Source organism: Coturnix japonica, chromosome 18 (assembly GCF_054131305.1).
Source record: "Coturnix japonica strain WE chromosome 18, WE-NBRP24, whole genome shotgun sequence".
Taxonomy (NCBI): Eukaryota; Metazoa; Chordata; class Aves; order Galliformes; family Phasianidae; genus Coturnix; species Coturnix japonica.
In genome coordinates, this window is record NC_140680.1 from 9,174,742 (window position 1) to 9,196,031 (window position 21,290).

Below are 21,290 nucleotides of genomic sequence, written 5' to 3' on the forward strand. Positions count from 1 at the left end.
CTTTCCTAAAATAGGGACTTGTGAGATACTACTTCTGTTTCCTACATGTTTTACCTTTGGTTCTTGTTTAAGTATAATATCTCAAATCTCAGAATTTCTGAAATGTAACAGTAGATAGAAATAGAGCCAACCAACAACCTCCAAAGATGCACGTACTACTGATCTGTGTGACAAGTTATTGGGTTTCTTCCAAGGAAAAAAAACCAAACAAGGTGTTTTGGTTTCTACTATCTTAAACCACCCAACCTTTCGTACACTTCAGTTGAACTGAACTCTCTCATATAAACTGCTCTATCCAGTTTCCCTTTTTTACTTAGGTTCTCCTTAGGAGGGCTCATTCAGTTTCCTCCTATTTGGGGGACTAAATGCTTGGATGTTATTGCTGACAAATTCGAAACTCATGTTTCTTGCCAGGAGGGTCTGTTCCCATATTAACTATACTATACTCAACAATATCGGCTCTTTCCTTTATCAACTTAGCTTAAATTCACATTATTCTATATCCATTTCTGCCACTGATAATTCTTTTACTGTAAATTTCTTTTTCCTATTAAAAAAATCTTACAGGACAGCAACACTTTATGGCAGCTAACGAATAAAAACTCACTAATTTTACCACGTGTCTATAAATGACTCTGGCTATTAGTTACACATACAGGTTATGCTCTTTATTTTGTTATAAGAGGTTCTAATGTGCAAATGGTTTCTTTTGTATGGGCTCCTAATGGCTAAACTCTTCAATTTCCCAGATAAACTGAAGAGAAACAGAAAACAAGGGCAAGAAACATTCAGCTTGTTGTCATGCCAGCTCTCTGCAATGAATATTCCAGCTTTTCCTCTTTTTCATCTCTTTGGAAATACACAATATAGGTCCCTATTAGCTGGGAGGGAGGAGCAGGCCTCTACCACTCTTTAGCCACCACCAACATGGCGCCCGCAGGTTGTATTCTCGACGACGCATCCAAGATGGCGGCGGCAAAGCTCCACCTCAAAGCTGTCACGTCAAGATGGCGACGGGGCGGGACCGGAAAAGGGATCGGAATCGGGACGGAGCTGGCGGAAGGGACCGCGCAGGAAGAGGCTGCCGGGGTGAACTCATCCCCGCGGCCACAATAACAGGGCGGCGCTGAGGGGCAGGTAAGGGGCGGCGGGCCGGGCTGGAGGGATGGCTGGGCCCGTCAGCTGCAGCTGTCCGCCCGGTGCTCGGCCCCTTTCTAGGCCGGGCCTGGCGAGGCCCCTCTGCCTCCTTTTACCTCCTTTTGCTGTTGTCTGAGGCCGGTGGGGACCCTCACGGCGTGACAGGCCCTGAGGGAACTGGGGGGACCCGGGGCCCGTTGAGGTGGGGAAGCGGGTTCGTTCCGCTCCCTTCGCGGTGGGCCTTGTTCCGAACGGGGGTGGTTGAACGAGAAGGTAATGAGGGGTTGTTCAGGATTATAGTGGCCCTCAGCAGCTGAGCCGGAAAGAGCCAAGCTCGTTTGTCTGCTTTATTATTGTTATTTTTTAAATTATTTTTGGAATTTGAGTCAAGTTGCTGGCATAGAACGATATGTGCACCTTTAACTTGTCAGAGTAGGACCTAGAATAGCATTAATTTTGCAAAACACTACTGAATAGGAGACTTAGGCTCGTTTTCCTTATTGGTAGGAGCCAAGTGAAGCTACAGCCCAACTTCAGAGAAAATTGTGCTTTCTGCCTTAAAACCTGGATTTTTCTATTAACCTTTTCCCTTTCATGCTGATTTGTTCATATCTTCCTCTTTCCTCTGATTATGGTCCATCACCTTTTGCTATGATGCCATGCAGTTGTTAATGAAAAGTGTATAGGAAGAAAGTATGAAAGAATGTGCTTTTCAGTAATGAGATCACAGTGAAGCTGTCAGTATTTCTAGTTTTGTGGCAGCATGTGAACCTTTTGTGTTCCAGAACACTGAATTTTTCTTATAATTACCAGGGGATACTTTGTTTATCTCCTAAGGATCAATTGACGTGCAATAAAAAGCAAGTCCTATGGTGCTTTAAATCACAGTGAGCACTGAACAGAAACACCTCTGATAAATCTTCCAAAATCCATCTTTTTAAATTTGTTTTCTCTCATCCACTGGATTTTGCTATTCAACCTGTTAAACAGGTTTACTGAGTTAATGCAGTTTTGCCCTACTCAGCAGAAATCATTTCTCAGCTGAGCAGCAGCATCAAGGACATCTCTTACTGTTTGTCTGTGTGAGATGTTAACTCAGTTATTCTGTTATTAACACAAAGTTCACATTTATTTCAGCTGTATATGTTATTTCTTAGAATAAATTCTTTTAAATAAAGCTTCCTTTATTGTTATTACAGTCTTTCTGTGCCAGCATGTTTGTGTATAAGTACAAACAATATAAAGGGAGTAGAGAGGGGATGTCCTGCACACTGCTGCTGAAGCAACATCTTGAAGTTTTTAATCTACTTTGATTTTTAACTAAGCAAACTACAACTTACTGTTGTACTTACTTTCTCAAAGTAAGCTTAAGATGGTGCATCTTCTATTCAGTCCTTTTCTCTCTCAGTTGCGCTGAGTTTGCATAACGTGAACATTTCCTTTCATCAGAAATCATTGCAACTATGGGTCCCAGGCGGAAAAATGTGAAACCATGCTCAGCGAACAGAGAAGGTTCTGAGTCTGCCAAAGCTGATGAGCCAAAAGATTACATGAACCAGCTCTCTCATGAAGTGCTTTGCCACATCTTTAGGTGAGCAGCTTATCAGAAGTCAGTTCATTGTTATTATATTGTTTTTTGTTTTGTTTTCCAATCTTACCTGCGTTAATACCCGAGTCGCAAACTGCCCAGAAAGTACTGAGGTATCACGTATGAACAGTTGGATAAAACCTGAATTTAAAAGGGTGAGGGATCAGCCTTTCAGTTGTAGAATTCATTTAGACACTTTGAAAATTAACTTGTGAATGTGATGGGTAGTATAATAAGTGAGAAACAACAATAAGTGTTGAGGAATATGATTTAGCCAGGAAGTATTGGTAATGGTTGGACTAGATGATCTTCTAGGTCTTTTCCAACCTTGATAATTCTGTGATTCTGTAACAAAAGGAGTGATTTAATTTCATTCACACGTGTGTGATAACAAGTGCTTAAGTATTGATTTCGGTGCAGAAATGTATCTCAGGTGTTACATAGCTGATAGGCTTTCTTTGAAATTGTATCTGCAATTACATACAAAGGATGAGTGCATTACCTCACCTATGTAACAGTCATCCTCTAAGGTGTCCACCCTTGCTAGCTATATTGAAACATAGCATTTCTTGTTATAAGTTCTCTGAAAACAGTAGCTCCCACAAAGTATTTGCAATTTTAACATGGTAGTATGTACTAGACACTGAAAATACCTTTGATTAAACTGTGTCAAAATTATTGTGGCAGAGTTTGGTTGACAGTATTAGTTAGAGAGCTAAAATGTGTCCTACTTTAGTATTCAATTTGTACATTAAATATCCTGTATCTAGCATCAAAAATGGATCCTTTTTTCTCTGTACCAAATTTCATACTCTAACATAGTACTGACTGAAAATTCTGTTTGAATTAATGTTATTAGACATTAGAAATGTATGAATTCATGTAGCCGTCCTTGAGATGTTCTTTATTTTGGAAAAAAGTTGAAGGAATTCATATTTGATAAATCAGAGGGGTGTTTTTTCCTCTCCCAAAGGTACCTTCCCTTGCAGGATATCATGTGCATGGAATGCCTGTCCCGGAAGCTGAAGGAAGCAGTCACACTTTATCTGCGAGTAGTGAAGGTTGTGGATTTGTGTGCAGGCCGTTGGTGGGAATACATGCCCACTGGTGAGTAATTCACTCACTCAAGATCTGGCATTAAAGTAGTATTGAACAAAACTGGCTGTGCATGCTGTCCTGTTATTTCTACTGACATGTACAGGGTGAATTTTCAAAAGCACTAAGGAGTTAGGCTTTGGATACTTTTTGTCTGATTGTGAGGTTTGGATGGCTTCCTTAGATTCAGGACCTGTAAAATTTATCTGTGTTTGTGTGTGTATCTGTATGTATACTGGATGTTACTGTAGCAGAAATGGGGATTCTCTGTAGCATTCTGTAAATACAGTCTGTGTTTGTCTGGTTATTGTAAGGGAATTAAACCAAGGGTTAATCCAAAAAGAGTCTGTTTGCATGCAGGCAGGAAAAAATACAATGGAATGAGAGAGCAACTCATCTGCCGCCACTTTACAATGTAAGAATAAATAAGTTTTGAAGTCACATGTTGAGCTATCTTCAGATCAGTAGATAAGTTTGGGAACTTAGGTCACCCCTGTGCGTATTAGGATTTTGGTTAAAGTTTGTTGGGGGTGAGAGCTAAAATAAGTGAATTCTATAACTTAGAGAATCTGCAGTTAAATTTATTAGGACTGATATCAGGTACATGATTACACCTAATCAAAGACAGATGTAAATACAGATAATTTACTGGTTTAAAATCCTTCTTATATGCTGTCTTATGTTAGAATAAAATAATCCTTTGCTTTAAAAAAATGGTTTCCTTTTTGGGGGAGTTATGAACTGTGCTGAATAGCGACAGATACAGACAACTGATCTGGATGGGTGTTATTGAGCCTTAAATGGGATTCCAGAAAAGGAGGTACAAAGCCTGTCTGCAAATGGCCATCATCTGAAATGGGAGGAAGTATAGTTAGCCTTGTAGCTATGCAAATACACTGAAAGGGTCATGGCAAGCCTGCAGAATTCAAGGCAGAACTGTGTAGGTCATAATTTCTATAATCTAGAAGCAGATGACAAGCTATTGCTTCACCGAGTACAACTTTTAATGTTAGCATTTATACTGCCTTAGGAAAAGGACAACACGTTTGGCTTTCCCTTTACAGCTAGGTGTCTGCTGTTACACAAGTACCAAATCTGTTGTTGTTATCTTAGGTTTCACTGATTCCAGTTTCCTAACGCTGCTGAGGAAGATGCCAGACATTGAACAACTTTATGGTCTTCATCCCAGGTATCTTGAAAGACGCAGAGTTCGTGGCCATGAAGCTTTTAGCATTCCTGGAGTTCTAGAGGCTTTGCAGGCCTGTCCAAATCTGTTGGTGAGTGGTTAGATTCAAGAGAGAGATTCTTTCAACAGCTGACATAACCCTTGTTAACCAAACAGAAAAAAATGTGGCTTAGAGGATTTTGCATTCATATTTATTGAGTTTATACGCAGATTTGTCTGTACAGCATAGCATTTAGATGTGACCATATATGCAAGTGAACAGTGCTTAAAAGGATTTTGTTTAGTTGCACCGGTGGGAATCACAGGTGATGCAAGTCCAGCCATGAATTTAAACTGTGATTCCTCTTGCTTTTAGAAAGATAAGACTCGCTGCAAATGTCCAGTAAAGCGTTACTGAGAAATTTACATGGCTAATAAGATGTTGTTCCTTAAACTTATTGCTTGCTGTTATTGCTTATGCTTATTGTTGCTTAAGCATTTACTTTATTTCTTCTAGGGCGTTGAGACCTCCCATTTAGAGCTGGTGGAAGCTATCTGGACATACATGCCACAAGTTCATATTTTAGGGAAGTTTCGTAATCGTAATGGTGCTTTTCCAATCCCTCCTGAGAACAAGCTAAAAATTCCTATAGGAGCTAAAATTCAGACTTTGCACTTAGTAGGTGAGTGTTTAATGGTGATGTGTATTGCCTTAATCACAGGCGAATTTAAAGTCTTTGATACTCTGAGAGATTGTCTTTTTTTTATTTAGTGGAATTTTTTGAAGTATTTATTGCAATATATTTAAAAGCAGGAAGGTAAATTCTTAAGTATTCACATACTGGGGTGAAGGTCTTGCCTTTAAAATGTATATAGCTTTTATCACATGCCACATGGCAGAGGAAATGCTTCATTTTTAAAGTCAGAGTATTAATCTGAAGAAATTTATCTTCAAGCTTATACTTTAAAATGCATTTTTTAAAGTGGTTCCTGAATTGAGCTTTCATTTTGTTTATGTGTTATTAGGAGTGAATGTCCCCGAGATTCCTTGTATCCCAATGCTGAGGCACCTTTATTTGAAGTGGGTGAGACTCACTAAACCACAGCCTTTTAAAGATTTCCTTTGTATCAGCTTACGCACTTTTGTAATGAGAAATTGTGCAGGTAAGAGGAGTTCATCTATTGATAGATGCAAATCTATCAATCTAATAGCAAATCTAATAATTTTCTTACAGCTGCGTAGCTACCAGCTGCAAATGGAAATCCAAGAGGAGTTGTTTGATTTAAGGTGTTGTATAGAAATATATTTCTCTCTGTTATTCGATGCTGTGTAATTCTGTTGGCATCTTTGAATTATTTTATTTTATGATCCGTTTAATTTTGTTCCGTGAGCAGCCTTTTACCAATATTGGTCTGTTTTGTGTAGGACCCACAAATTCTCTGAAGTATGTTCCCCTAGTGACGGGCCTGGCTTCAGCCCGAAATCTGGAGCATCTAGAACTGGTTCGTGTTCCGTTTCTTGGAGGACTTATTCAGCATGTGGTAGAAGACAGCTGGAGATCAGGTATGAAACTTTTGGTCCCTTGTACTTTAAATAAATAGATTTTAAAAAAAAATTATAGATGCATTTGGTTAATTCTCTTGTCAAGCCAATGCTGGTAGAAGCGTAGAAGGCTTAAGGTTGTGTGATGAAATGAATGTTTTTTTGTCAGGTGGTTTTAGGAATTTGCACACTATAGTTCTGGGAGCTTGCAAGAATGCACTTGAAGTGGATCTTGGCTACCTCATCATAACTGCTGCACGAAGGTATGGCCCTTCAGATCTTTGTTTCCTCTTTTTTTAAAATAAGTGTTGTAATAAAGTTCAAGAACATGAAGAAGCAGAGCAACTTTCAAAAGATTAAGGAATGAATACTTGTATTCTTTGGCTAAAATAACTGGAGTTCTTTCTGTATCTGAATCATATTTTGTCTGGAAAGTGCTGTGCTGTTTAGTCTTGCTACTGTGATACTGCTGTGTAACTGCAAAATGCTATCTTAAAGATACAAATATTCTCTTAATCCACTGGTGAGATAATATTTTCTTTGTGCTACTGGAGTGCATTTTCTTGAGTAGTTTCTGTGACAGCTGTTCAGGAATGCTTCTTAATATGAACAATTCTTGATTGCATTCAGGTTGCATGAAGTGCGGATCCAGCCTTCCTTGACCAAAGATGGTGTTTTTTCTGCTTTGAAGATGGCTGAACTGGAATTTCCACAGTTTGAAACTCTTCATCTAGGATATGTTGATGAGTTTTTACTACAGTGTATGACATTTTTAATACACGTAGATTATTTGACAAAAACAAGGATTAAAATAGTTAATGTATTTTCAGTCAGTGTCTAAGAGTGACTACAAGTAATCTTAGTTTACACTTAATGAGGCTGCTGATCTCATACAACAAAATGCTTGGTTTTTTTTCACTTCTTGAAATGCTAATTGAAGTTAGGAAAGTCTCAGTTTTATTGAACTGAAGTGATTGTCTGATACATTTCACAATTCAGACTGAAATAGGGAATTAGAAAATAGTGCTATGAAGGGCAGTTTTCTGAAATTTACCACTATTTCTACTGTTTCTTCCATAGGTAAAATGACAAATGGAGACTTGGTGAAGTATGGCTTGGCTGATGTGGTTGAAAATCCAGGAATTATTACAGATATTGGTATGAAAGCTGTAAATGAGGTTTTTTCTTGCATCAAGTATCTGGTCATTTACAACTGTCCACATCTACATAACCCAAATAATTGGATTACAGGTATTGCACGCTTTCTGAAATTTATAGCAATATTGTGTGAATAGCTCACATTACGAGCAATTCATGCTATATCTTAACTTTTAAAATAGTAAAAGCAGAGTAATTAGGTGTTAGATAGGAAAAAAAGTAAGTGTTAAAATGTAAATGTGTGAGTGAGAATGTGTGCAAAACAGATTGGGATTCTTTTCAGTATGAATACTGACATGCTGTGAATTAAAAATGAAAATACAAATTGAATTTGTGCAGTCATTGGATAATAACTGTAAGATAATAAAATGACTTGTGACATTACTCACAGAACTGTACACAGGATGGTACAATGTAACTAAAATGAACATCCACAGAATTAACGATCTGCTCTTCTTTACAATTCAAAGGTTGGTACAACATGAAAACCCCATAGAGTGATTTTAAAACAGATTTCTTTATCTTCATACTACTGCTTACTCTCTTTTATCATAAGTGATGCATGGTTTGGAACCAGAATGTTGCTGGTAACAGTCAAAATGGTGATACCAGAGCTGTCTACTCTAAAATCTGGAAAGACTGTAGTGAAAAATAAATGAGATAAGAGATCTGCTTCCTTAAAAACTCCTCTTTTCTGCAGATCATTCAAGATGGACCCGATTGGTTGACCTCACGTTGGTGCGATGCCACGCAATAAAGCTAGATTCATTTAGTCAGTTCATTGAGTTATTGCCAAGTTTAGAATTCATTTCTCTGGACCAGATGTTCCGTGAACCTCCTAAGGTGTGTATTTTGGGGAATTAATTTACTTTTTTTTTTGCCTGCTCATTTGAAATACAGTTAAATCTAGCAGTTTTGCATGCTTCTAAAAGTTTTAGTAATCGAGTTGAATACCTTGATGAACAAATGAGTTAGGTTTGCTGTTGCTATTATCATCATTTGTTAGGGAGAGTGGTGGTGTTTTTGCAGAGAAAGCAGTGACTTCTATGATAATGTATGAACATATGATCTGAAAACGTGGTCCATGTTCATTAATTCTGTCTACAGGCTGTTGTGTTTCAGGAAGACTATATAGCCTGCTCACTGTATTGATGTAAAATCATCTAATAGCATATGACATATTTCAGTAAGTTAAGATCATATTGGTCATGGAGTTTCCTTTCATTAGGGATCTTAACAGAGCAAGGAAAGTTTTTTGGATTGCCTAACTTAAGACAGACCTTTGCAGTGTATAGCATAGGGAAATATTAGGAACCATTTCCTAGCTCTTTGTGTGGATATTGGTCTTTCTTGTATACTGACAGAATGCTTATTTTCTTAGCAGTAGGGTACATTACAGAGGTAATCTGTCAGTGTTTTCAAAGCTTTAGAGTTGTTCTTTGCTTTTAGGGCTGTGCTCGTGTGGGCTTAAGTGCAGGCACAGGAATCGGTGTCTCATCTGCCCTAGTCAGCAATCAGAATTCTAACAATGACAATGACAACAACAATAATCACCAAAACAACAACAATCCCAACATCCACCACAACAATCATCAACATCCAAATGACCAAAATGAGGAGAATGAGCTGCGGCAGGATGGGCAAGCTGAAGGGCAGCAGATTGCAGCTGAGGGTAATCTCTGATCTTTGTGAACCTTACTGTGCAGTCAGTCCATATGCTTGTATTGCTACTTACCTAGAGTCATAGAGAACATGTAGTATATGTTGAAAACTCTTACGGTTCCTGGTGTGTAACTTTAATTTTTTTTAACCTTTTCCTAGTGCTGGCTGCATGTCTCTGATACTTCTATGATAAAAGCTATCTCTCTGTTGTATCTAGTAGCTGATGCAGGGACGTTAAAAATCAATTACTTGAGGCAGTACTGATGTTAGCAGTGTAGAGCTTAAGTGTGATACTGTGGAGGTATCTGTGGAGGTGTGAGATGTTTTCTGGGCTTCTCTGGTCAGGACTTGAATCACAATGTCAGATAGTATATTTTTAAGCTTTACCAGTGAAGGCAGATGTCATTTCAAGGAATGAAGATGTAAATTCTGGTTATACTGTTCACAGCAATGGAAGAAGACATTGAAGAGTGGAAAATTTGGGAGAAGTAAACCCCAAAAACTCAAAAACAGAAAACAGCAACCAAAAAAGGCTAGGGATTATGTAGAACAAGTTGCTGTGGGCTCTTCTAATTAGAACAGGTCTATGCAGGACTTCAGCGTGCAACCTTAAGACTCTGTGAAGGAATCAAGGCACTTATTTTATTTCTTGGTGACTGACTTGGTAGGTGTTGAATGAATACCTCTGCACAGGTTTTGTTACTTTTGTTTCCTTCTTTTAACTAATTCTCAATCTTCTCAGCACTAAATGAGATGGAGGAAGTTGCACCAGAAGAAGGAATGGCTGCTGGACAGGGCCACGATAATGTCCCTGCTCACAGCCAGGCTGTTGTTCCTATGGAGGTTGATGAAGAGCAAGCAGGTAACTAACTGCCTTTTGTTATCACCTTCTCAAGGTGTTAAGTACTTCAGTGTAAGTTTGTTTATGAATTTTTTTTTTCCAGGTGAAATATCTGGTGCATTAGAAATTATGTTGCTAGCACAGTTTTCCTCTGTGAAGAAATTTGGTCTGTTTTAAAGTCTGTATTGCAATTTCCAATTTTCTTCTGCCTTTGTTATTAGGTAACTAATAATAGGTATTTGTACTCAAGGTTGATAATTCATACTTCTTTTAATGATGGAACCGCAGAATGAGTTGTGAAGTTGAACAAGGTGTCTAAATTGAACTAAATTCATCTCGTAACTTTTTTCAAGGAGTTCTAAAAGTTCTTCATACTTTTAATCTACTCTTCTCTTATTTTTACTTGTTCTGGTTCTTCTGTTTTCAGGACCAAGTGGCATTCAACCTGTTGTAAAAGCAGCACCAATTACTGTTCATGATTCAGACAGTGAGGATGAGGAAGAAAACATGGGGACAAGAGCCTGCATCACTAACAACATTGCACAGAATTACTCAGATGGAGAAGAGAAAAGCAGAGATCCAGTGGAAACTAAAGAACCTTCAGGTGTGGAACAGCTGGGTGAGGGCTGGACAGTGTTCTGCAAAACTTGTTCTTAAGCTTCAGTCTTTCAGTCTTGTTTACAGCTTTGTAAAAGGCGTGCCTGTTTGTTTGCCTCCTCCTCTTTTCTTCCTCGTTATCAGTAAAGAATGGAGATGCAAGGACATCTCTTTCTGAGCTCTGATCATGTAGTTGCTGTATGGACACAAATCAGAAGTAATGGTGCTGCACTGTTCTGCAGGCAGAAACCTGCCACTTTTTGTTTGCAAGTGTGCATAATTTATCATGTCTGTGAAGCCAAATTTGCAGTTCTTTTGTACTTATGATTCACCTGCCAAAGCATTGCTGCTTGTTTAAAATACATTTATATATATAATAAAATTGACAGATGTGGCCATCTTTTGGTTCATACAGGACCTGTGGGATTGTCCTGGAGGGAGGGGATGCTTCCAGTTCAACTTAAATTTAATAGGAACTTTAGAATTCTTGGGGTTATGCTCAGTACTCTTTGTTCACCACATAATATATATTTATTATTAGCGTATGTATTACTAAGAGTCAGAGGCCAAGAGGTTTCTGGTAGTATGGCAGCTACAGTGAGAGGCAGAAAAGGACATTCCCTCTCTTACAGAATTTACAGCTATAATATGCACAGCTGTGGCAGTAATTCTCAGTCCTGTGTCTGATACTGTGTGACATGCTGCCTCTCCAGCAGCAGGGATGACTTACTATTTCCTGTAGTTTTTATTTTAAGTGAAGTGGTTTCATATGTGCGCAAGATAGGAGGAAGTCAAAGTCCAGTTATAAGTATTTGACAGTTGAAGTGCATGTGGTATTAAGTCTTGGTGAGCTTCAGCTAAGCAATTAGCATAAAAGTCCTGTATCGTGAAAGACCTGAGAATGTACTGGTCTGATACTGGTTTCATTTCTGCAAGGCCTGAGAGGAATCAAAGCTGAAATGAAACAAGTATCTTATTGTAACCATCGTACTCCCTGCACATAAAACCTCTTGTCACTTTAGTACATTTCCATGAGGCTGTGCCATGTACAGTTACAGTGTGCCATGTACAGTTACAGTGTGCCATGTACAGTTACAGTGTGCCATGTACAGTTACAGTGTGCCATGTACAGTTACAGTGTGCCATGTACAGTTACAGTGTGCCATGTACAGTTACAGTGTGCCATGTACAGTTACAGTGTGCCATGTACAGTTACAGTGTGCCATGTACAGTTACAGTGTGCCATGTACAGTTACAGTGTGCCATGTACAGTTACAGTGTGCCATGTACAGTTACAGTGTGCCATGTACACATTGGTTCTCTTTGGGAGGTTGAAATAACCTGTAGTAGAAAACAAGCATTTAGAGACAGTTGGCTTGAGTTTTTGTAGAACCAGTGTTTCATGTTCATCTGTAAACTGAAATATCTAGTACTTACCTACACCGTGTTTCGTGCTCAGGAGGGAACCAAAGGATAACTGTTGGAAACATAAACTTTTGTCACATCTTCATTATTATTTAATTCCTCAGATTTATTTCTCATATTTAAGAAAAGAGAAACCTATAATTAGTGGGTTTTTTCTTATTTTTATGGTTAGGTCTTTTTCACAAACTTGTTACCTGATTTGTCAAAATACTAACCTTTCAGGCAAATATGTATCATATTTAGTGACAAGCCCACCAGCACACCACTACAAAAATAGCCGAAAGACTTAAATTACTGTTAATCCACATAACATCTGAAGGAGTTGTGAAATAGCATAATGGTCATGACAGGATTTGTTATTGTCCTCTAGGCTACATTCTGTTTTAAGAAGCCTAAAAGTGTAGCACTCATTATTTATTTGAACTGTGTATTTGGTTGTCTCATTGTTTTCTGATATTTAACTTACAGTGAGTGGTAAAGGCAAGACACCCCTGCGGAAGAGATGCAGTGCCAGCCAAGTGGGCCAGGCAAAGCAGTTCCATATGGAGGAAAGCAGCTGTGAGAAAGGTTGTCAAGTAACAAGTGAGCAGATTAAAGCAGACATGAAAGCAGCAAGTGACATGCCTGAAAGGAACAAAGGCAAAGATTCTTACCCAAGTTGTGGTAATGCAACAGGATCAACTGGATCATCCAGCTCCTGCAGTGCTATTTCTTCTAGCCCTGACTGTGCACAGACAGCTAGTAACCACTGTGCTGGCACCAGCCTAGCAGCTGCAGATGAATCCAGGCAATGTGTCTGCTCACCTTGTAAAAGTGATGGTTCCAGTGAGAGAGAGACTGAGGAGACCTCTGTTTGTTCCAGGTGTTCCTGCCACAAGCCACAGGACACACAGCAGAGGACTAGTGGGTGTTGTGATGGGGAATGCCCATCCACGAGTGGTGCCTGCAGGAATGGACGGAGCAGCACTGGGTCAGATTTTGCACTTAGGACTCTGCCGAACTGTGGGTCTCCCCGAGAGGCAAGTGGTGAGAGGACTAGTGGGAGTACCTGTGGGCCTGCCAGTGTGGAGGAGAGCATGGGCTCACAGCAGAGAAGCTGTGAGATGCAGTGTAAAGAAGAATATCCTCGCCGGCCGCTGACGAGAGCTAGAAGCAAGCTGTCTCATGTCCCTCTGGTGTCAGAGTCAGGTATGGCCTATACACAGTGTTCATTTCTGAGTAAACTCCTGTGCTGCCATAAGAAAATGTTGAACAAGAGCAACAATGCTCAACCAGCATTCTTTGCTGAGAATACCTGTCAATAAAAATGAAACTGAGAAATGAAGCGTGCTGGTTGCAGGACTATATGTCATGGAGGTAGAAAGGATTGATAGCAGATTCATATCTCTGTTACCATGGAATAATTCAAACACAGTGAGTCTTTAAGTCTTTCCAATTTATCTTAGTGTTCCCAAGAGTTAACGAAACCTAAGGCATGTAGGAAATTGTTCCATGGCTGAATGCATCTCAGATAGAAGTGATCTTATTTTTACATTTAACATTTTTTCTACCTTGCTCCGTTATGTCTAAATATTAATCTATAGAAATTAAAAGAAAATATTTCCTCTCTATCTTCATAGGTCAGTCAGATCTTAATATTATTTTGCTAAAGAATTTGAATTGTTTTTCTATAGGTAAGCTAGAAATGTGCCATAAAAGTCACTGCTTTCCACTATCCTGGCATAAATGAAACTGATTTTCAGATTCTGAAACAAACCTTTCTTTGATAGTCAAAAGTTTACGGGTCATAATGAAAGAAATGACCACTGGCTGAAATACAGCATGTGATTATGATTTTTACCTCAGTAAAAATGCAAGCCACAACTTTTCCTGTAATAAATCTTTTCATTCTGACATGTGTTAGTTCTCATTCATAGTGAAGCAAGGCTTTCATGAATTTAAAGATGTTATGTTGAACCTTCTGTAAGGCCATGGGCTGTATCTTGAGCAATTCAACACAGAATTGGAGAGCTTTTCCTGTGTTGTGGACACTGAGATATTTCCTGTCTGTAAATACTCTGAGAACTGTTAAAAAGTAACAAACAACAAAAGCAAATCGAGCAACCCCCAACCACAACATGGGAGTGATCATTCATCATTAACTACTTAACATCAGATCTTTCAGCCTGTATCCCTTAAAGGATTTTAGGCCAAATTCTGCAGCTCCTAAGCCTACTGAATGTCACTTGTAAGTAATAGTTCTCACGTACTGGAAGTTGATGACGTTACACCTGTTAAAAATTATCTCTTTTTGTTAATAGTAATATAGAGTAGTTAGTATTTTGTGTCTAATACTCTGCACATTTATTTGATTATAAATCTTTGGTTGCAGACCACTAAACCAGGCTGTCTGGAGCCACATCCAGCCTGGCCTTAAATGCCTCCAGGGATAGGGCAACCACAACCTCCTTGGGCAACCTGTTCCAGTGCATCACCACCCTCTGTGTGGAAACCTCCCTAATATCTAACCTAAATCTCCCCATCTTAGTTTAAAACCATTCCCCCTTGTCTTATCACTGTCAACCCATGTACACAGTCGTTCCCCCTCCTGCTTATATGCTCCCTTCAAGTACTGGAAATGCTGTGGTGCAAAGAAAAGATACGTAGTTTTTTTCAGAACAGACAGGTATTTTGACATAGCTGTATAAAAAACCCACAAAATTATTATTAATGGGTATTGTCACCTAGGAAATGCCTCTGATGTTCTCCTTAAGTGCAAACAGAGGAAAATTTGTTCTGGTTCTCTGTTTTCAGAAGTGACCAAGCCAAGGCCACGGCAAACCACAAAGCGGAAAAGGACAGCTGACAAGTCCACAAGCACAAGTGACCCAGTTATTGAGGATGATCATGTTCAAGTAAGAAGTTTTTCCTCACGCACTACAAGTTTATCAGCTGGGGGTGCTCTTGAAGAACAATACAGTAACATAGACTTGTCTTCCTTTTAGGGCTAGATGCTGTTCTTTGTGGTCTGTATATAGGAAAATTCTATCTTGGGTGCAGTGATACTTGGGCTGGCTTGAGAAGAGCAAAGTAAATGCTAAAGCTAAAACTGAAGCCTGTCAGATGCTCGCAGCTACAGTGCTGCATAAAGTCCTGCCTTCCTGTGTTGTGCAAAGGGAAATTTTATTCTCTGGCACTTTATTTTTGAAATGACAGCATAGGCTACTGTTGTTAAAAGAAATATGGTGTATATATGTAATTAGCTCTAGAAATACCAGCTTTTTTTCTGCTTGCCATGATGTGTCTAGTCATCTCAAATGCCTGTGAACCCAAGTTGTAACGTACTGTTTTGTATCCATTCAGTATCTTCGTGTATCTGGCAGTATCAGCTTATTTTATTTCATTTGTTTTTACCCTGTTATGGATTTGTTTGTTTGTTTTCACCAGGTACTGACTTTGAAATCCAAAAATCTTGTTGGAATCACTTTGACCAATTGTGGAATAACAGACTTGGTACTGAAAGACTGCCCCAAAATGATGTTCATACATGGTGTGTAGCGAATGTTATGCCTGTCTCCTCTATTTGGGTTCATTAGAAGTTTCTGAAGGAAGTAAATTAATCCATTGCTTGTTTTCCATTTAGTTAGCTGCTTTGCTACAAATCAAAATGATATTTAGAATTACTGTTTCTCAATTTCAATGCCTTTTTCCTTACAAACTGTAACAGATTTAATAAAGGTTGATATCAGACAATCAACAGTTGAAATTATATGACGGTTACAAAGATGGAGATGTTTGTTGAAGAGAGAGAGAACACAGCAATTGCAGGCTGATGAAATGAGTTTTAAAGCACGTTGTTGTTGCTCCCTTTTCTTCCTGCTTCCACATATTTGTTATCTGACATGATGATGTCTTCCTTCTTGACATGATAAAAATCTATTTTAAATTATGGCACTTAAGATGCATTAGATTCACATTCCAGGTTGTATGACTAGTCCTGAAGTGAAGCGTTGTGTCATTTATTGTTTCCCCTAACATGGATATACTAGCAACGTGTTTTCTTCTGAGGTGAAGGATCTCTGTTTAACAGAGGAGGAGGAAATTATTTCTTCATTTAGTTGAGAATGCTTCCTAAAATGTAAATTAACTTTTAACGAGATTTTGATGGTGTGAGCATGATTACTAGGAAGGAAATAGCTTTCTTTTACCTTGCACTACTCTGTATTGGATCTGATTTATAAGTCATTGGATTTCAATTGTGGGGATACATAGAAAGTTTCAAGGGGCATCAAGAAACAAAGGAGGAGGGAAGGGTGTTATTAGATTAAATTTGACTTAGCCTTTTATTAAAGTTTGATCAGAATGTGGAAGAAATTAACAGATGCTGTATTTCTTCAATATATTTATGTTGCCAGATATCCAAATTACTTCAGTAATTGTTACTTATTTCTTCGTGTTCTTTTGAAACTGTCTGCTTTGAAGATCTCTGAAAGGAGAAATCCTTTTCAGTCATTTATTTCTTGTTTTCTTTTGATTCTTTTAATAATTTCATATGCTTGTTTATAGCTACGAGGTGCCGGGTATTGAAACACTTAAAAGTAGAAAATGCACCAGTTGTGAATCGGTTTGACTATGCCCAGTGCAAGAAATTAAACATGGATCAGGTCCTGGATCAGATTCTCAGGATGCCCCCAGAAAGAAACCGTATCATTTATCTTCGTCCAATGCAGCAGGTATACAACCAACTTGTCTTTTTTAATCACAAACAGAACTGAAGTTCTTTGCCTGCATTCTTTCACTTCTCTTGGCTTCATTTGTTCTTTAATTAATAAAAGAAATATGAATGTTACAATAACTTGTTTATTAAAACTGTGTCCCATCAAGGCTTTTATTGCAGATTCTGGAACTTGGATTATACTGAATTTTAAGACTTAATATCTCCAATAGTCATTGCATTACAAGATAGTAAAAAAAATCATGATGCATTGAATTAATTCCCAACTGAATAACTAAAGGTAACTTTAAGAACCTAGATGCTACTAACACAGCTTGTAGTTACATATAAGCAGAAGTATGACATAGGTATAGATGTCTGGAATCTTTCCTGATGCCCTGTTGGATTGTGTAACAGCAATTAATGTTTTGAATGCTGCTGTAAAGCTAAAAGCTGCATCCTCTTTTGGTACTGAACAATATTAGAATAAAGTTTTGATACTGGCAGCCATCTTTTTCACCCTCAGATTACTTATAGGAGAACTAAGCACATGCATTAGTGATTTGTCAAGGTCTTTTTGACAAGCAAATAAGCGAGCTTGATTTAGAATCCAGACTATTTGTTGACTTGCAATCAAACTACAATGTTCTGTGTTATACAGTGATGGCCCCTCTCTCATGCGAAGTAATGCAAATTTCAGGGTCAGTTTTCCTGACCAACAAGGGAAGGCTTATGTGGTATCAAAGCCAGCTTTCTTTAAATCTTAGATCTTAAAGGACAGTAATAATACTACTGAAAACAACCAGACCAAAGACAATTCTGAGCAAGAGAATGTGGTTCAGACTGTTAAGTAGTTTTGTGACGGCTATGCATACACTGGAGTTGGAAAAACTCATCAGCAGTATCCCACCAAAATCCTTAGGAATTTGTCACTGGCAAAGCTGAGCTAGGAAAGCTTTACTCATGTGTTTCATAATGCACGATGTTGAAATGTCATTTAATTTTCTCCCAGAATTTGGGAGATTTTATAGAAGTCTGCTCTTCACTCTAACATCACATTCCTTTGTTTCTCATGGTCACAAGTCTTTGTTTGCCTGTCTTTCACAGGTCGACACACTGACTCTTGAGCAGAAGATATTTAGTGGTCCCTATCCCTACCATATTTGCATCATTCATGAGTTCAGTAACCCACCTAATGTCCGCAACAAGGTGCGCATTCGGAGCTGGATGGACACGATAGCGAACATTAACCAGTGAGTACCTGCCCTTCAGTAGCTTTATGGAAAATATATTCAGTCCTGATTCAAAGCTACAGTTAGCTTCAAGAAATAATAGTATTTTTTGGAGATGGTGTACAGTCAATTTCATTCTATTACCGAGGAGCAGAAATTTCCAGCAGCAGGCAATTGTATACAGTGGCTTTTGCCCACATACTTTAAATCTATGTTTCTGTTGTCCAGGTTTCTCATTTAAATGGTTAAAAGAACAAATCTAATTTTGAAGGTTTGTTTAGATGCAGCTGTGTTGGGTTGTTACTTGCAGATAGAGGCTATGTGTAAAAGTTACCTTAACTCATTTCTTGATCTAAACAAGACATATTCTCCATGGTTACTCAAAAGTGAAGGGACTGCATACTGTCTTTCTGTGAAGGTCTTAGAGGAGCATTTCTATGGATTTAGGCTCATTATGTAGTAAGGTTATGTAGCAAGATTTCCCATTTGGTTCTTCTTCTTCCCTTCACATTTCCAAGCAATACTGGCTGTAATCTTTTCATCCATCTCTCTAGAGAGCTTATTAAATATGAGTTCTTCCCTGAAGCAACACGAACTGAAGAAGACCTGAAGAAATACACTAAGTACCCTTGGGGACGAGATATTTACACTCTAGAAGGTGTGTGTCTGTAGAGACCTGAGAGTTGATGCTCTTTCTCTTGCTAAGATAAGTAACTTTGATTGCATCACGTTATAAGAGACTCAAATAATCATTCTTGTAAGGGAAGTGGAGGGTCTTTAGCACAGAGTGGAGAAGTTTAAGTTGAGAAGATGCTTCTGCATCGAGAATGCTGATGCTACAGGTGTGCTGCCGTCTCTCTTGTATCTTCATCCTGTCTGTCTTCTAGGCATTGTGGATGGTGCCCCTTACTCCATGATTACTGACTTCCCATGGTTGAGATCACTGAGGACAGCAGAGCCAAACAGCTATGCCAGATATGACTTTGAGGATGATGAGAGAAGTGAGCAGTCTTTTGTTGAAAACCTCAGAGAACTTTGTTTCTTGGTCCAAATCTGACAGTGTGTTCGTTTTTTGGTTTCTTATTCTACTTTTGTACTCTATGATTGCAGTTCAGTATGCAATCTGAAATGTCAAAAACTGATGTATTTGTTTAAATGGTGTCACTAGCATAAACAGGATGCTAAAGCCGTAAAAAAGACCGTTGCTTCATTCTTAATTACTCTTGTTTGTACAGCATTTAAGTGATCGATGAAACAGGGAACCTGAAAGGATGTCAGATAAGTCTCAGGATGAAGGCTTTGTTATGCTTTCAGGTTCCCTTCACCCACAGGTATAGGGACTTAGTGTGTATTAAATGAGGATTAGAGCTATTGAAACATTTAAATGAGGGGAGGGGAAGGCAAAATAAATCTGTCAATTCCATAATAGGAAGGATTACAGTTTTTATTCTTACACTTTCCGCAGCTACTATTTATGCACCCCGGAGGAAAGGACAGCTGTCTGCAGACATCTGTATGGAAACAATAGGAGAAGAGATCTCTGAACTGCGCCAGATGAAAAAGGGTGTATTCCAGCGTGTGGTGGCGATCTTCATCCATTACTGTGATGTCAATGGTGAGCCAGTCGAGGATGATTACATCTGAGTGGATCCCCTGTCGTCTCTTCCTAAGTCCTGGCTGGCGCTGCCCGCCGAGGAAGCAGGTGGATTCATTCTGAATGCAAAGTGGTTTTTTGAAACACATACTTTGCAGTTGCTCTTACTCCGCTTGGAAAGAGTATGTAGTAAATGTATAATGAAAAGTAAAAATTGTATACTACGGTTTGTACATAGACGAAACAAAAGAAAAAACTTCCTAATACTGAGACTTTATTTCATATGTTTATACAATTTAATTTAAATTCCATTTTAATGAAGGCCAATAATTAGGAACAGGGAAGAATATTTGAATTTTTCAGCCCATACAATTCATTGCATTTTGGTTTTTTTTTCTTTATAAACAAAATCCCATTTGCTGTGTTCAAAAGAGTCATCAGAGTCTCTTTTAATCTGTGCCTTTTTCTTGAGCATTTAAGAGTCCAGTCTGAGTAAACCTGTTGAGCACAACTGTTGTGTCTTGTGTGTGTTTTTCAAAGGGAGAGAATTATGGTTGTTGGAAAGAAGGCCAAAAGCTGAAGGAAGTAGCAAAATAATTAGCTGAAATGAGAGTTTTCTTTAAGACAGGCAGGGAAAAGGATACGTAATTATTGTCAGGGCTGCAACTATGAAAAATACGTAAATCATTTGGCTCAGTGAGCTTTCAGGCTGATTCATGCTCACTCATGAATGCAGGTTTTCCATACAGTCAGTGAAGAGTTGTTTTCGTTGTAGTTAGAAAATACCTCTCCTTCCCACAGTATTCAGAGATGTTTTGTGTGTATGTCTGGAATTTGCTACAAGTCCTGTATATGGGTGTTGCTCACTGTACACCCCACTGAAATCATTGTGGTAGAGACTGGATGTGTTTAGGCATATGTCAGCAATATCAAGCTGGAACTAACATATATAGGAATCTCAATTCTTCCCTGCACAGACAAATACTGCTTTTATGTTGTTTTTTGGTGATATAGTGTAGCAAACTCTATACTTACTTTCAAATTAAAATTCTTTACCTTTCTGTCCGTGAGTAACTCCATCCACATAGCAATCCCATATAAAAATGGATAAGTTAGTATTAAACTAGCTGGCTTGTATGCTCCTGTGGAAGTGGGAGACTTGTTAAAGGCCAGCATAACTGTGACACAAGATCTGTGTGCATACACAGCTACAACTGCACAAATGCACCTTTAGATGTGCCAATGGGGTCAGCTATGGCCTGGTGTATTGCTGATGCTTTTTTCCGAGTTAGAGAGTTTACCTCAGCTGTATTTTGATAGGCTGGTAAAGCTGTAGAGCAGATTAGTTCGTTCTGTCATACAACCTTACTCATCACTGACAGTGATTTTACTTCTTTGAACATTGGTGTGAATGTGACTAACAAGGATTTGTAGCCCTGTAGAGCTGGAGAGGCAAAGTCATTCAATGGAGCAAAATCAGTGCTTGTTTTCTTCATATCCATCCCTCAGCAGAAGTTCTTGAGGTACCAAAAATACATTATATAAGTGGAAGAGAATGGT

The 21,290-nt window shown here is 38.6% G+C and overlaps 1 protein-coding gene across 15 annotated transcripts; it reads left to right on the plus strand.

Moving 5' to 3' along the window:
- The first annotated feature begins 1,049 nt into the window (after positions 1 to 1,049).
- FBXO38 (F-box protein 38) lies at positions 1,050 to 20,241 on the plus strand. 15 transcript variants are annotated; one of them, XM_032447437.2, is made up of 23 exons: positions 1,050 to 1,137; positions 2,587 to 2,728; positions 3,699 to 3,832; positions 4,181 to 4,235; positions 5,010 to 5,097; positions 5,503 to 5,668; positions 6,012 to 6,149; positions 6,412 to 6,549; positions 6,698 to 6,791; positions 7,159 to 7,289; positions 7,609 to 7,779; positions 8,387 to 8,529; positions 9,136 to 9,358; positions 10,091 to 10,210; positions 10,617 to 10,808; positions 12,680 to 13,399; positions 15,005 to 15,105; positions 15,638 to 15,740; positions 16,757 to 16,923; positions 18,012 to 18,157; positions 18,691 to 18,794; positions 19,024 to 19,137; positions 19,602 to 20,241. In XM_032447437.2, exons 2-23 carry the CDS (start codon positions 2,601 to 2,603, stop codon positions 19,778 to 19,780), a joined length of 3,555 nt encoding a protein of 1,184 aa, XP_032303328.2. In that variant the 5' UTR covers positions 1,050 to 1,137; positions 2,587 to 2,600; the 3' UTR covers positions 19,781 to 20,241. The 15 variants fall into 15 exon arrangements, 14 of the variants coding, with proteins under 14 accessions (XP_032303328.2, XP_032303327.2, XP_015731807.2 ...); XM_032447436.2 differs by lacking the exon at positions 4,181 to 4,235 and having other exon boundaries at positions 4,934 to 5,097; XM_015876321.3 differs by lacking the exon at positions 4,181 to 4,235 and having other exon boundaries at positions 4,934 to 5,097; positions 10,617 to 10,793.
- The last annotated feature ends 1,049 nt before the right edge of the window (positions 20,242 to 21,290 follow it).

Bases quoted from the DNA above. Each gene is read 5' to 3' on its own strand.
- FBXO38 (XM_032447436.2), top strand. From the start codon at position 2,601: ATGGGTCCCAGGCGGAAAAATGTGAAACCATGCTCAGCGAACAGAGAA. The intron at 2,729-3,698 runs GTGAGCAGCTTA...CCTCTCCCAAAG, and splicing joins GTGCTTTGCCACATCTTTAG to GTACCTTCCCTTGCAGGATA. The intron at 6,150-6,411 runs GTAAGAGGAGTT...TGTTTTGTGTAG, and splicing joins TGTAATGAGAAATTGTGCAG to GACCCACAAATTCTCTGAAG.